Source organism: Oncorhynchus mykiss, chromosome 3, assembly GCF_057628025.1.
Source record: "Oncorhynchus mykiss isolate SJ-2025 chromosome 3, ASM5762802v1, whole genome shotgun sequence".
NCBI classification, from domain to species: Eukaryota; Metazoa; Chordata; class Actinopteri; order Salmoniformes; family Salmonidae; genus Oncorhynchus; species Oncorhynchus mykiss.
Genome location: NC_143024.1, coordinates 27,672,405 through 27,688,233, shown reverse-complemented (window position 1 = coordinate 27,688,233; position 15,829 = coordinate 27,672,405). Strand labels below are relative to the sequence as shown.

Below are 15,829 nucleotides of genomic sequence, written 5' to 3'. Positions count from 1 at the left end.
GAACCTATAGGGGAGGGTCTGGGTGGGCGCCTGTCCGCGGTGGCGGCTCTAGCACGGGACGTGGACTCCACTTTACCACAGTTTTTCTCCGCCTCATTGTCCACCTCCGTGGCCTCCTAAACACGGCGACCCTCGCCACCGACCTCGGACTGGGGACCCTAGAAATTGGTCCCGCATGGACGGGAGATTCCGGCAGTGCCGGACAGGCGAGAGACTCCGGCAGCGCCGGACAGGCAGGAGACTCCGGCGGCGCGGGACAGGTGGGAGACTCCGGCAGCTCCGGAGTGAAGGGCGACTCTGGCATCGCCTGGCTGACTGACGGCTCTGGCAGCTCCTGGCTGGCTGACGGCTCTGGCAGCTCCTGGCTGACTGACGGCTCTGGCAGCTCCTGGCTGACTGGTGGCTCTGGCAGCTCCTGGCTGACTGGCGGCTCTGGCAGCTCCTGGCTGGCTGACGGCTCTGGCGGCTCCTGGCTGACTGACGGCTCTGGCGGCTCCTGGCTGACTGACTGCTCTGGCGGCTCCTAGCTGGCTGGCGGCTCTGGCTCAGGACAGACGGGAGACTCTGGCGGCTCAGGACAGACGGGAGACTCTGGCGGCTCAGGACAGACGGGAGACTCTGGCAGCTCAGGACAGACGGGAGACTCTGGCAGCGCTGGAGAGGAGGAACGCTCTAGAGGCGCTGGACAGGCGGGAACACCTGTAGGCAGAAGACGGAGAGACAGCCTGTTGCGGGGGGTTTCACAGGAGGGCTGGAGGTGGCACTGAGTAGACCGGACCGTGCAGGCGCACTGGAGCTCTTGAGCACCGAGTCTGCCCAACCTTACCTGGTTGAATGCTCCCCGTAGCCAGGCCAGTGCGGCAAGGTGGAATAACCCGCACTGGGCTGTGCTGGCAAACCGGGGACACCATGCGTAAGGCTGATCATACTAATTAAAGACAAAACAAAGGAAATAAAGGTCAGAACGTGACAGTGTGGGCATTTGTAATGTGTGTGTGTGTTCGTCGGGGTGTCAGTGTAAGTATGTGTGAGTGTGTGGACAGAGTCCAGTGTGTGCCCATACTGTCAGTCTATCTGACACAGATCACTAAGAAACATGCCTCCGATTCCGGCAGACAGATATTTCTAGCATGAATACTTCCAAAGATGTTCCCTCGGCAGTCTTCAATCTTCCCACCCTGAGGAAATCTGGAGCAGAGGATTAGCTGTTCTATTTTCACAATTGAAACTTGCATCATTGTCTCCATTTAATCAGGGCCTTGTTTCAGACTTGCAACAAAAAAAGCCTGAGGAAGGAAGGAAGGAAGGGAAGGCAGAGAGAGAGGGAGAAACACACAGTGGTGTATTATAGAGAAATGGATTAAAAATAATATCATATCACACTCTGTTGAAAAGAGGCCTAATCTGGTGGAGGAGAATGGAAGGAGGACTCCACTGAATAGAAGAATAATTAAAGGAATCTATTACGGCTTTGCTAATGAATTTAAATAGGAAGAGATCCATCTCTCCAAGGTAACTATGGGCTCCATGAGAAGATAATAGAGATGAAGAAATCATCACTTCACTGTTAATGTCTAAAGCTGTACAGTGCATGGCTGTAACACTGTAGTAATGAGGCTGCAGGCTGTAGTGCTGTGTTGTGGAGCTAATGGTATAGGTAGTATGGTGCATAATATGATGTATTTCTTAATTGAAAGACTGTTGCTACTGGCTGTAGTGCTGTGCTGTGGAGCTAATGGTATAGGTAGTATGGTGCATAATATGATGTATTTCTCCATTGAATGACTTTTACTACTGGCTGTAGTGCTGTACAGTAGTATGATGTACTGGTGCATATGATGCTGCCATTCTCTACTCAAAGACAGTTTTGTTTATCAAATCAAATCAAACTGTATTGATCACATGCGCCGAATACAACAGGTGTAGACCTTAATGTGAAATGCTTACTTACAAGCCCTTAACCAACAATGTAGTTCAAGAAGAGGTACTGTATTTACCAACTAAACTCAAGTAAAAAAGTATAAAAAGTAACACAATAAAATAACAATAACAAGGTTATATACAGGGGGTACCGGTACTGAGTCAATGTGCAGGGTTACAGGTTAGTTGAGGTAATTTGTACATGTAGGTAGGAGTGAAGTGACTATACATACATAATAAACAGCGAGTAGCAGCAGTGTAAAAACAAATGGAGGGGGGGGGGGTGTCAATGTAAATAGTCCGGTGGGTATTTGATTAATTGTTCAGAAGTCTTATGGCTTGGGGGTAGAAGCTGTTAAGGAGCCTTTCGGTTCTAGACTTGGCGCTCCGCTACCGCTTGCCATGTGGTAGCAGAGAAAATAGTCCATAACTTGGGTGACTGGAGTCTCTGACAATTTTATGGGCTTTCCTCTGACGCCTCCTATTATATAGGTCCTGGATGGCAGGAAGTGTGGCCCCAGTGATGTACTTGGCCGTACTGACTACCCTCTGTAGCGCCTTATGGTCAGATGCCGAGCAGTAGCCATACCAGGTGGTGATGCAACCGGTGATGCAATGCTCTCGATGGTGCAGCTGTACAACTTTTTTGTGGATCTGGGGACCCATCTTTTCAGTCTCCCTCTTCACGACTGTCTTAATATGTTTGGACCACGATAATTTGTTGGTGATGTGGACACCATGGAACTTGAAACTCTCGACCCACTCCACTACAGTCCCGTCGACGTTAATGGGGGCCTGTTCGACCCGCTTTTTCCTGTAGTCCACAATCAGCTCCTTTGTCTTGCTCACATTGAGGGAGAGGTTGTTGTCCTGGCACCATACTGCCAGGTTTCTGACCTCCCTATAGGCTGTCTCATCGTTGTCGGTGATCAGGCCTACCACTGTTGTGTCGTGAGCAAACTTAATGATGGTGTTGGAGTTGTGTTTGGCCACACAGTCATGGGTGAACAGGGAGTACAGGACATCTACATAGCTATTGTGTTTTTTGATGGTTTATGTTTGCCATAATTCCTTGAGATCTTTGGTAAACTGTCGAATACTAGTCTTTGCTATATTCAGAATCTCTTGATACACATACACAATGTAAATATTTGCCCAAATCCTTTCATGATTTAAATAATGTATTTTTGTTTGTTGTGTCATTTTCTTGGTAATTCAACATTCTGTGAGATGATCTGAGAATTTGAGGTGAGAACAACATGTGGATATGTATATATTAGTAGGAAAACATAGCAGGCTTTTGTGTGTAGGGTGAGAATCCTGACATTTGGTCGGTGTGTCTGTGAGAGGAAGCTTGTTGAACATGTAGCAGGGTTCATTGAGGTACATGAGCGTGTTCAAGAGATGCCTAACCAGGATCAACAGACAGCCATGATGGTGGGCTGGAGTGGACCAGAGGCCCTGTTCTCATCACCCAGTCATCTCTACACATTAGGGTCGCTAACTTGGAGATTTGTGAGTTGTGTGTGCACACACACACACACATGCACACAGTTGTTGGCAATCACCAGCCAGTCATCTTCAAGACTAATTTCCTGGCATAATATGTTTCAGATGGTAATGGGGTGGAGAGAAAGAGAGAGAGGGGGAGAGAGAGAGAGGGAGAGGGAGAGACAACTTCCATTGTGATATTGTCATTACACACACACACACACACACACACAGACACACTCTCTCTACCCTAACCACAACCACAACCAGTCTCTGAGTTGTTTAAACACTGTTTAATGTTTACTATACTATTTGATAGTGTTGAACAGCCACAAAACAGTATTCAGGTTGTTCAATAGAATAGAAACATCTAACATACATCAAGGGGTTTATACATACTGAGAGAGGGGGGGAATGTCATGGTGATTTAAGTGTGAGTGAGAGGGGAGAGAGGGTGAGGAGACACAGACCCGGGGCCTCAGCGCAGGCTGGTCAGAGACAGATTTTAATCAGAGAGGCTGTAGAGCCAGAGGCCCCCAGGGGCCCTACGCATCACATGGCATTACAGCGCAGACAAAACAACACCAGCACCCAGACGACTAGCCTAGCCTCCAAATAAAAGATAACCCTGCCAACACACATAACCATCATCATCCAGCCCACTGCTGCCTTAATCTGGCTCGTCCTCCAACACCAATTAACTTAATTGAGGGGATAAATGACACATCCTAGTTTAACTTCATTGAGGGGATAAATGACACATCCTAGTTTAACTTCATTGAGGGGATAAATGACACATCCTAGTTTAACTTCATTGACGGGATAAATGACACATCCTAGTTTAACTTCATTGAGGGGTTTAATGACATCCTAGTTTAACTTCATTGAGGGGATAAATGACACATCCTATTTTAACTTCATTGAGGGGATAAATGACACATCCTAGTTTAACTTCATTGAGGGGTTTAATGACACATCCTAGTTTAACTTCATTGAGGGGTTTAATGACACATCCTAGTTTAACTTCATTGAGGGGATAAATGACACATCCTAGTTTAACTTCATTGAGGGGTTTAATGACACATCCTAGTTTAACTTCATTGAGGGGTTTAATGACACATCCTAGTTTAACTTCATTGAGGGGTTTAATGACACATCCTAGTTTAACTTCATTGAGGGGTTTAATGACACATCCTAGTTTAACTTCATTGAGGGGATAAATTACACATCCTAGTTTAACTTCATTGAGGGGATAAATGACACATCCTAGTTTAACTTCATTGAGGGGTTTAATGACACATCCTAGTTTAACTTCATTGAGGGGATAAATGACACATCCTAGTTTAACTTCATTGAGGGGATAAATGACACATCCTAGTTTAACTTCATTGAGGGGATAAATGACACATCCTAGTTTAACTTCATTGAGGGGATAAATGACACATCCTAGTTTAACTTCATTGAGGGGATAAATGACACATCCTAGTTTAACTTCATTGAGGGGTTTAATGACACATCCTAGATTAACTTCATTGAGGGGATAAATGACACATCCTAGTTTAACTTCATTGAGGGGATAATTGACACATCCTAGTTTAACTTCATTGAGGGGATAAATGACACATCCTAGTTTAACTTTATTGAGGGGATAAATTACACATCCTAGTTTAACTTCATTGAGGGGATAAATGACACATCCTAGTTTAACTTCATTGAGGGGATAAATGACACATCCTAGTTTAACTTCATTGAGGGGATAAATGACACATCCTAGTTTAACTTCATTGAGGGGATAAATGACACATCCTAGTTTAACTTCATTGAGGGGTTTAATGACACATCCTAGTTTAACTTCATTGAGGGGTTTAATGACACATCCTAGTTTAACTTCATTGAGGGGATAAATGACACATCCTAGTTTAACTTAATTGAGGGGATAAATGACACATCCTAGTTTAACTTCATTGACGGGATAAATGACACATCCTAGTTTAACTTCATTGAGGGGATAAATGACACATCCTAGTTTAACTTCATTGAGGGGATAAATGACACATCCTAGTTTAACGTCATTGAGGGGTTTAATGACACATCCTAGTTTAACTTCATTGAGGGGATAAATGACACATCCACATTTTTTCTTTAGTCTTATCTTTATTTTCTTTGATAGTAGGCCTTGGGACTTTTGGGAATAGTCAGATCAGACTCATTATTATATGTGTGATTTAAAAACGAAATTAAATAATTAGCATGTTAAGTAATGAATGAATGGTTTAATTTTTATTTAACTTAGTTTCCTGCATTTGAGTTTTTCATCTGAAGCCGAATGATCTGTGAATGGCGAGGGCAGGTTCTTTGTTTGGAGTGGTGATGTATTCAGACCCTTTATTATAAAATGAATACATTTTTTATTTTCCCTCATCAATCTACACAATATACCCCATACTGACAAAGCAAAAACAGGTTTTTAGAAATTGTTGCTAATTTTGTAAATACACTACCATTCAAAAGTTTAGGGTCACTTAGAAATGTCCTTGTTTTTGAAAGAGAAAAACATTTTCTGTCCATTAAAATAATATCAAATTGATCAGAAATACCATGCAGACATTGTTAATGTTGTAAATGACTATTGTAGTTGGAAACGGCTGAGTTTTAATGGAATATCTACATAGGCGTACAGTGGCCCATTATCAGCAACCATCCCTCCTGTGTTCCAATGGTACATTGTGTTCGCTAATCCAAGTTTATCATTTTAAAAGGCTAATTGATCATTAGAAAATCCTTTTGCCATTATGTTAGCACAGCTGAGAACTGTTGTTCTGATTCTCTAAGACGAGTCTTGGTTTTTACAAACTTCTTCCATTTAAGAATGACGGAGGCCACTGTGTTCTTGGGGACTTTCAATGCTGCAGACATTTTTGATACCGTTCCCTAGATCTGTGCCTCGACACAATCCTGTCTCAGACCTCTACGGACAATTCCTTCGTCGTCGTGGCTTGGTTTTTGCTCTGACATAAACTGTCAACTGTGGAACCTTATATACGGAGATAGGTGTGTGCCTTTCCAAATCATGTCCAATCAATTGAATTTACCACAGCTGGACTCTAATCAAGGACGATCAATGGGAACAGGATGCACCTGAGCTCAATTTCGAGTCTCAAAGTGAAGGGTCTGAATACTTATGTAAATAAGGTATTTCTGTTCAGGTTTTTATACATTTGCAAAAATATCAAATCGCTTTTTTGTTATGGGGTACTGTGTGTAGATTGCTGAGGATTCATTTTTATTTAATCCATTTTAGAACTTAACAAAATGTGGAAAAAAATAATGTGTCATACAGAACCATGTCTATGAGGCCTATACTGTATGACTCAGGGGTGTCTAGACTGAAGTGTCCAGTGGGAGTGAGGGTAGTGTGGGGGTTTCCCCTGATACAGGTGCGTGATGGGGCCTTTTCAGTGGGCATGTGCTGCCAGTGGCTGCCTGGTCTCATAGCTGCTCTGCTCTCTACAGCCTCTCTTTCCTTTTCCCCTGGCTGCTCCTCTCTCCAGTGGCCCCGCCTCTCTCAGGGTGTTTATGTTCCAGTCAAAAGAGCCAGAGCATCATGACTGTGCTAGCGCGTCCCTGTGACCACCAGAGCTCCGGCTTGAAGGCTGCAGCCACCTCACTCACGTCACCACTTTAGGCCCTGCCACCCAATCTCTTTCCAACTTCGGAGGCAGCACGTCAGGCCTTGCCGTTTAGGATAATTAATACATCTAAATAATAAATAAATAATACATCTATAAATCCATAAATCTAAATAAATATTGAATAAATAAAGATGAGAGAGAGAGAGAGAGAGAGAGGAGGAAAGAGAATGAGAGAGAGAGAGAGAGAGAGAGAGAGAGAGTGAGAGAGGAGGAAAGAGAATGAGAGAGAGAGAGATGAGGAAAGAGAATGAGAAAGAGAGAGAGAGGAGGAAATAGAATGAGAGAGAGAGAGAGAGAGAGAGAGAGGAGGAAAGAGAATGAGAGAGAGAGAGAGAGAGATGAGGAAAGAGAATGAGAGAGAGAGGAGGAAAGAGAATGAGAGAGAGAGAGAGAGGAGGAAAGAGAATGAGAGAGAGAGAGAGATGAGGAAAGAGAATGAGAGAGAGAGAGAGAGGAGGAAAGAGTGAGAGAGAGGGATGAGGAAAGAGAATGAGAGAGAGAGAGAGAGATGAGGAAAGAGAATGAGAGAGAGAGAGAGAGAGAGAGAGAGACATAGAGACATAGACGGGAGACAGAGACGGGGGAGAAGAGAGAGAAGAGAAGGAGGCAAGAACGAGGCAGAAGAATAGACAGCGTCAGGTGTAATGTTCATACTGGCTGACACAAGGGAAAAGCCAGGTTTTAAAGCGTTTAGCTTTAATTTCAGTCAGGAGTGACATAATTGATTTTAATGAGATGTTTATAGAGTGAAGTGGCTGTGTTGCTAAATCATTTGCAAGGTTTGCTGCCTGCTTGGTTCTTCAGAGGCTCACACAGCACTGGGGAAAAGAGAGAAAAGCACTCAAGCAGCCGTTGCCAAAATTCACATAGTCCCCCTTGCCCCCCATCTCAGACTTAAACCAACCTCCCCACTTCCCCATCCCAGCCAGCCGACTCTGTGGCCCACCTTCTCTGCACTGTGATTGACAGGTGCCACACTACACCAGAGTAATTATAAAGACACTTCTCTCTGGGAAGTTACTGAGGCAGTGTGGAGAGCAGAGAATGGTCCCTTTCCTATCCTTCACCCCCTCCACCCCTCAGGGAAAGACAGACTGTCACTCTGCAGCTGGCGACCACACCACTCCATCACCCCCCGTCCTCCAGGGTGTCACACACCCTGCAGCAGCTTCACTTCCCTTTTATTAACACCTTTTAAAATAGACATTATTAATATCACACATTTTATTCCTGAACTCCCCCACCATTACACCACTGACAGCAACCACCCACAACACCATATTATCATCCAAACTGCCGTCACAACCGCTTCAGGCAAACAATCGGGACAAGGGTGGGGAAATGATAGGTTTAGGTCCGGATTTATTCAGCAGGACAGCGGTTTCCAACGGCAACCCTCAGTCATGATTTCCATACAACAAACGTAAGGAGCTATTTTGATTGCTTTCCAATCAAGCGAGACAAACACTAATTAGATTTTTTTGAGGGACTGTGGAATTAGGGGTGTGGAACTTGGAGCGTGGATGACTGGCATTTCTCTCTGATAAGTTGCTCTCATATCAGTCTCCTTACGCACTTCTGTTTACTGTCAGCCGTTTATTATTACAGAGGGTGAAGGAGTAAGCTGCAGATTCTGAGAGAGTCCCAAACGCCACCTTATTCCCTATATAGGACATTTGACCAGGGCCCATGGGGCGCTATGTAGGGAATAGGGTGCCATTTGGTACACACCCAGTGTGTTTTCAGAGATTAGAGATGTCTGGGTTTACCATACCTTTTTATGATTGTTTGTCTAATGTGCTGTGTGCTGTAGATGTCATGTCGCCATGGTTATTTGGCATATTAGAAAATAGCCCTTTCTTTGCTTGTCTTGCCCTCTTCCCTGTTCCTTTCTCTCCTCTCTCTTTGTTTCCTTTAATAACATTGTGTATTTTCATGATGGAAGTCTCACAGTACAACCAAGTTAGGTAGGCAACGAGGATAAAACAGTTTGAATGGTTGACATCCCAATGAAATGAGATCTATATGGCACAGACATTCCATTGACTGGGATGTGATAATGTGATGATATGAATGATCTGTGATGTGGTTGGCGGGGATGATGACACATTGTCTCTCTTGTTGGAGACTCAAGCTGTTGTCATATTTCTGATGGTTGACATCCCACTGAGTTGTTGTGACGTAGCCTATTGACGGGGATGTGATTACATGATAAGGACACATTCTCTCTATTGTTTCACAGATAGACGTTGCTCTCATGAACAGATGTGGAATCTTTATTTGATCGCCCTGTTGCAAGAGAACTTTCCTGCAATGCAGAAAATGTAAAACGTGTAGAGTATTTGAGGTTTAAAAATGCTTCTGGATTTTGTCATTTCCTGTTTTGAGATTTCAGACTTGATTTTCCCTTTTAGAAAAATGTATCAACCCCTACAAAAATCTCAATGACTTAAAATCCACATAATAATTTACATTTTGTTGCTGCAGGATTATTTTCCTGCTGTAGCAAACTGACTCATATTAAGATCCTACATCTGTAGACTGATACATGTGGTGTGCTCTAGTAATATGTGATGATTTGTGATGCGGTGATGACACATGGTCTCTCTGTTCCACATACAGACACTGCGTTCATGCCCGATGCTGTGACGTAGGCATCTAATTGACTGTGAAATCAAATTGTATTGGTCACGTACACATATTTTCCAGATGTTATCGCAAGTGCAACAAAACGCTTCTGTTTCTGACTCCAACAGTGCAGTAATAAAGTGCCTGGCAGATATCTCAACTTGGATGTCAACCCACCACCTCAAGCACCAACCTTGACAAGACGGAGCTGCTCTTCCTCCTGGGGAAGGTCTGCCCGCTCAAAGACCTCTCCATCGTGGTTGACGACTCCACAGTGTTGCCCTCACAGAGTGCAAAGAACCTTGGCATGACCCTGGATGTCACCCTGTCGTTCTCTACAAACATCAGAGCAGTGACCCGCTCCTGCAGGTTCATGCTCTACAACATCCATAGACTACGACCCTATCTCACACAGGAAGTGGCGCAGGTCCTAATCCAGGCATTTGTCCTCTCCCGTCTAGACTACTGTAACTCTCTGTTGGCTGGGCTCCCTCCTTGTGCCATCAAATCCCTGTAACTTATCCAGAATGCTGCAGCCCGCCTGGTGTTCAACTTTCCCAAGTTCTCCCATGTCACCCTGCTCCCCAGCACACTCCACTGGCTTCCAGTCGAAGCTCGCATCCACTACAATACCATGGTGCTTAATTATGGAACAGCAAGAGGACCTGCCCCTCCCTACCTTCAGGCTATGCTCAAACCCCAACCTGAGCACTCCATTCTGCCACCTCAGGTCTCTTGGCCCTTCCACCCCTATGGGAGGGAAGCTCCCGCTCAGCCGAGTCCAAGCTCTTCTCTGTCCTGGCACCCAATGGTGGAAGTAGCTTCCCCCTAAAAACCTGAACCAGCACTTGATCCTCCCCACCCTTTCTAGCTTGGGCTCTACTGGTAACTACTTTGAGGGAAAATGTAAAATATATACACTACCATTCAAAAGTTTGGGGTCACTTAGAAATTGATTTGATTTTGAAAGGAAAGCAAACATTGTTTGTCCTTTAAAATAACATCAAATTGATCAGAAATACAGTGTAGACATTGTTGACGTTGTAAATTACTATTGAAGCTGGAAACGGCAGATTTTTTTATGGAATATATAGATATTGGCTTTTTCTTCTTTTTCTTTTTCTTTGCAACTCCAGCATTCCGGAGTCTCCTCTTCACTGTTGACGTTGAAACTGGAGTTTTTCAGGTAGTACACAGATCGAGACATAATTATTATTATTATAGACATCATTTCTCAGAACAAGAATAGACTGATGAGTTTCAGAAGAAGGTTATTTGTTTCGGGCCATTTTGAGCCTGTAATCGAACCCACAAATGCTGGTGCTTCAGATGCTCAACAAGTCTCAACAAGCACCCCCATATCCACATCAACGGGACAGTAGTGGAGAAGGTGTAAAGTTTTAAGTTCCTCGGCGTACACATCATGGACAAACTGAAATGGTCCACCCACACAGACAGCGTGGTGAAGAAGGCGCAACAGCGCCTCTTCAACCTCAGGAGGCTGAAGAAGTTTGGCTTGTCACCAAAAACGCTCACAAACTTTTACAGATGCACAATCGAGAGCATCCCGTCGGGCTGTATCACCGCCTGGTATGGCAACTGCTCCGCCCACAACCGTAAGGCTCTCCAGAGGGTAGTAGGTCTGCACAACGCATCACCGTGGGCAACTATCTGCCCTCCAGGACACCTACACCATCCGATGTCACAGGAAGGCGAAAAAGATCATCAAGGACATCAACCACCCAAGCCACTGCCTGTTCACCCCGCTATCATCCAGAAGGCGAGGTCAGTACAGGTGCATCAAAGCTGGGACCGAGAGACTGAAAAACAGCTTCTATCTCAAGGCCATCAGCCTGTTAAACAGCCATCACTAACATTGAGTGGCTGCTGCCAACACACTGACTCAAATCTCTAACCAGTTTAATAATAAAACATTGGATGTAATAACTGTGTCACTAGTCACTTAAAAACTATGCCACTTTATATCATGTTTACATACCCTACATTACTCATCTCATATGTATATACTGTACTCTATACCATCTACTGCATCTTGCCTATGCCGTTCGGCCATCGCTCATCCATTTATTTATGTGTACATATTCTTATTCAACTAGAAGCACAAGCATTTCGCTACACTCGCATTAACATCTGCTAACCATGTGCATGTGACCAATAAAATTTGATTTGATTTGAAGTCTAAAGAAGGACAGTTTTATTGCTTCTTTAATCACAACAACAGTTTTCTGCTGTGCTAACATAATTACAGAAGTGTTTTCTAATGATCAATTAGCCTTTTAAAGTGATAAACTTGGATTAGCTAACACAACGTGCCATTGGAACACAGGACTGATGGTTGCCGATAATGGACCTCTGTACGCCTATGTAGATATTCCATAAAAAAATATTCAGTTTCCAGCTACAATAGTCATTTACAAAATTAACAATGTGTACACTGTATTTGTGATGAATTTGATGTAATTGTAATTAACAAAAAATGTGCTTTTCTTTCAAAAACAAGGACATTTCTGTGACTCCAAAAGTTTGAACAGTACAATGCGTTCAGAAAGTATTCACACCCATTGATTTTTCCTCATTTTGTTGTTACAACCGGATTTTAAAATTGATTCAATTGAGATGTTCTGTCACTGGCCTACACACAATACCCCATAATGTCAAAGTTGAATTATATTTTTAGATTTATTTTTAAATTAAATATAAATTAAAAGCTGATATGTCTTGCGTCAATAAGCGTTCAACCCCTTTGAAATGGCAAGCCTAAATAAGTTCAGAAGTAACAATGTGCTTAACAAGTCACATAATAAGTTGTGTTGATGTACTATGTTTGCAATAATAGTGTTTAACATGATTTTTCAATGACTACCTCATCTCTGTACCCCACACATACAATTATCTGTTATTATCAGTTGAGCAGTGAATTTCAAACACAGATTCAACCACAAAGACCAGGGAGGTTTTACAATGCCCAATAAAGAAGGGCACCTATTGGTAGATGGGTAAAAAAAGCAGACATTGAATATCCCTTTGAGCATGGTAATAATAATAATATAATATAATAACACTTTGGATAGTGTATCAATACACCAAGTCCCTACAAAGATACAGGCGTCCTTCCTAACTCAGTTGCCAGAGAGGAAGGAAACCGCTAAGGGATTTCACCATGAGGGCAATGGTGACTTTAAAACAGTTACAGAGTTTAATGGCTGTGATGGGAGAAAACTGAGGATGGATCAACAACTTTGTTGTTGCTCCACCATACTAACCTAAATGACAGAGTGAAAGAAGGAAGCCTGTATAGAATACAATTATTTGAAAACATTCATCCTGTTTGCAATAAGGCACTAAAGTAAAACTGCAACAAATGTGGCAAAGAAATGTACTTTATGTCCTGAATACAAAGCGTTATGTTTGGGGTAAATCCAACACAACACATCACTGAGTACCACTCTTCATACTTTCAAACATGGTGGTGGCTGCATCATGTTATGGGTATGCTTGTCATCAGCAAGGACTACAGAGTTTTTTAGGTTACAAATATATGGAACAGAGCTTTGCACAGGCAAAATCCTAGAAGAAACCTGGTTTAGTCTGCTTTCCACCAGACACTGGGAGACAAATTCACCTTTCAAAATAAAACACCCGCAGGCCAGATTCGGACAGAGGGCCACCAGTTGGAGATTTACTCAGAAAGACTCAGCTGTGATTCTAACATGTATTAACTCAGGATGTGAATAATTATGTAAAATATATATTTTTGTATTTAATTTGTAATACATTTGCAAAAGTGTCTAAAAACATGTTTTTACTTTGTCGTTCTGGAGTATTGTGTGTAGATGGGTGAGAAGAAAAAAATATTTAATTCATTTTGAATTCAGGCTGTAACACAAAATGTGGATTAAGTAAAGGGGTTTAAATACTCTCTGAAGGCACTGTATGTACTGTACATAGGTATTCCTCTTGTCCAGATGGGATAGGGCATTTTGCAGTTCAATGGCGATTGCGTCATCTATGGATCTGTTAGGGCTGTATGAAAATTGTAGTGGGCCTAGGCTGTCAGGAACAGGAGAGGTGATATGATCCTTAACGAGCCTCTCAAAGCACTTCATGATGACAGAAGTGGGTGCTACGGGGCAACAGTAATTTAGTTCAGTTACCTTCGCTTTCTTGGGTACAGGAACAATGGTGGACATCTTGAAGCAAATGGGGACAACAGACTGATGAAATTATACTGAACAAAAATATAAACGCAACAAGTGTTGGTCCCATGTTTCCTGAGCCAAAATAAAATATTTCTGAAATTTCCATATGCACAGAAAGCACATTTCTCTCAAATGTTGGCCACTTGTTTACGTCCCTGTTAGTGAGTATTTCTCCTTTTCTGAGATAATCCATCCACCTAACATAAAGTGTGCAGTTTTGTCACACAATGTCACAGATGTCTCAGGTTTTGAGGCAGCGTGCAATTGGCATGCTGACTGCAGGAATGTCTACCAGAGCTGTTGCCAGAGAATGTAATGTTAATTTCTCTAAAACAAGCCGACTCCAACATAATTTTAGGGAATTTGGCAGTACGTCCAAGCGGCCTCTCAACTACAGACCAGGTGTAACCACCCCAGCCCAGGACCTCCAGATCCGGCTTTTTCGTCAACGGGATCATTGGATACCAGTCACCCAGAGAGAGCTGATGAAACTGAGGAGTATTTATGTCTGTAATAAAGCCCTTTTGTGGGGAAAAACTCGTTCTGATTGGCTGGGCCTGGCTTCCCAGTGGGTGTGCCTATGCCCTCCCAGGTCCACCCATGGCTGCGCTCCTGCCTAGTCATGTGAATTCCATAGATTAGGGCATAAGTTATTTAATTCAATTGACTGATGTCCTTATATGAACTGTAACTCAGTAAAACCCTTGAAATTGTTTGCATGTTGTGTTTATATCTTTGTTCAGTATATATAAAACACTTCAATTCTACATTCTCTCTGTTGTTTTCCAGACGGACGCTGCGCTCATGTACGATGCCGTGCACGTGGTGGCCGTGGCCGTGCAGCAGTCTCAGCAGATCACTGTCAGCTCCCTACAGTGCAACAGACACAAACCCTGGCGCTTTGGGAACAGATTCATGGCCCTCATCAAAGAGGTACGTAGTATTAAACATTACACACTGGCCCACTGGACAGGCAGAGGAGGGATGGACATGGAGAGAGAGAATGAAAGAGAGAGAGACAGCCTACCCACACATAGGAGGGAGAGCATGAAAGAGCGAGAGAACAACTACAACACACATAGGAGAGAGAGACACAAGAGAGACATTCAGAGAGACAAGCTGGATGGTGACAGGGGGGCAATCAAAGAAATCAATGTAAATGAAAGAGAAATGCTTTGTTTCTACTGCAACCATCTCAATCTTAAACCTGTCTCTCTGTTTTCATATCATGTCCCTACAGAATGGGTCTACATGATCTTAATCTGGGCTAATTATTCCTCAGTGTGCTAGATAGATTCTGGAAACTGGGGTGGTTAATCCAAACGTCCCTGTCTGTCTGTTATGCAGTTAAAGATATATAGCCCAGGCTATATTTAGGGTCTGTAAAGCCTAGCTACCCTGTTCTGTTCTGTTTGCTCTGTGAGATATCACCAGAACACTCACACTGCTCCCGGCTGGGGGGTGGTGTGTGTGGAGGGTGGGGAGGGAGTAATGGGGGGGAGGGAGGAATGACATATTAAAGCTCTTCGTCTCGAACCGCCGCGCAAATAATCTCACATCTCGCCACCTCTAGTGCTCTCTCTCTCTAAGCCTGTGGACCAGTACTAGGGTGGACACCAGCCAGCCCTCATAAATGACACCACTGTTTAGCCTGATGGTCTTTATACACCACTGCACTGTCGATCCAGAGTGACATACAGGGTAACATTACACTATCACTGCATGGCCACTGCATCACAGGCTAACACTGAACTATCACTGCCTGGCCACTTCATCACAGGCTAACGCTGAACTATCACTGCATGGCCACTGTATCACAGGCTAACACTGGACTATCACTGCATGGCCACTGCATCACAGGCTAACACTGAACTATCA

General features: G+C 43.5%; 1 protein-coding gene across 2 annotated transcripts in view; it reads left to right on the top strand.

Moving 5' to 3' along the window:
* LOC110512031 (glutamate receptor ionotropic, kainate 2) overlaps positions 1-15,829 on the top strand; it is a 229,455-nt gene that overhangs the window by 122,339 nt on the left and 91,287 nt on the right. For both annotated transcript variants that reach the window (XM_036970551.2, XM_036970556.2), the window contains exon 8: positions 14,741-14,884. In XM_036970551.2, the coding sequence (XP_036826446.1) occupies positions 14,741-14,884 (144 nt within the window). The remainder of the gene's footprint in view (positions 1-14,740; positions 14,885-15,829) is intronic.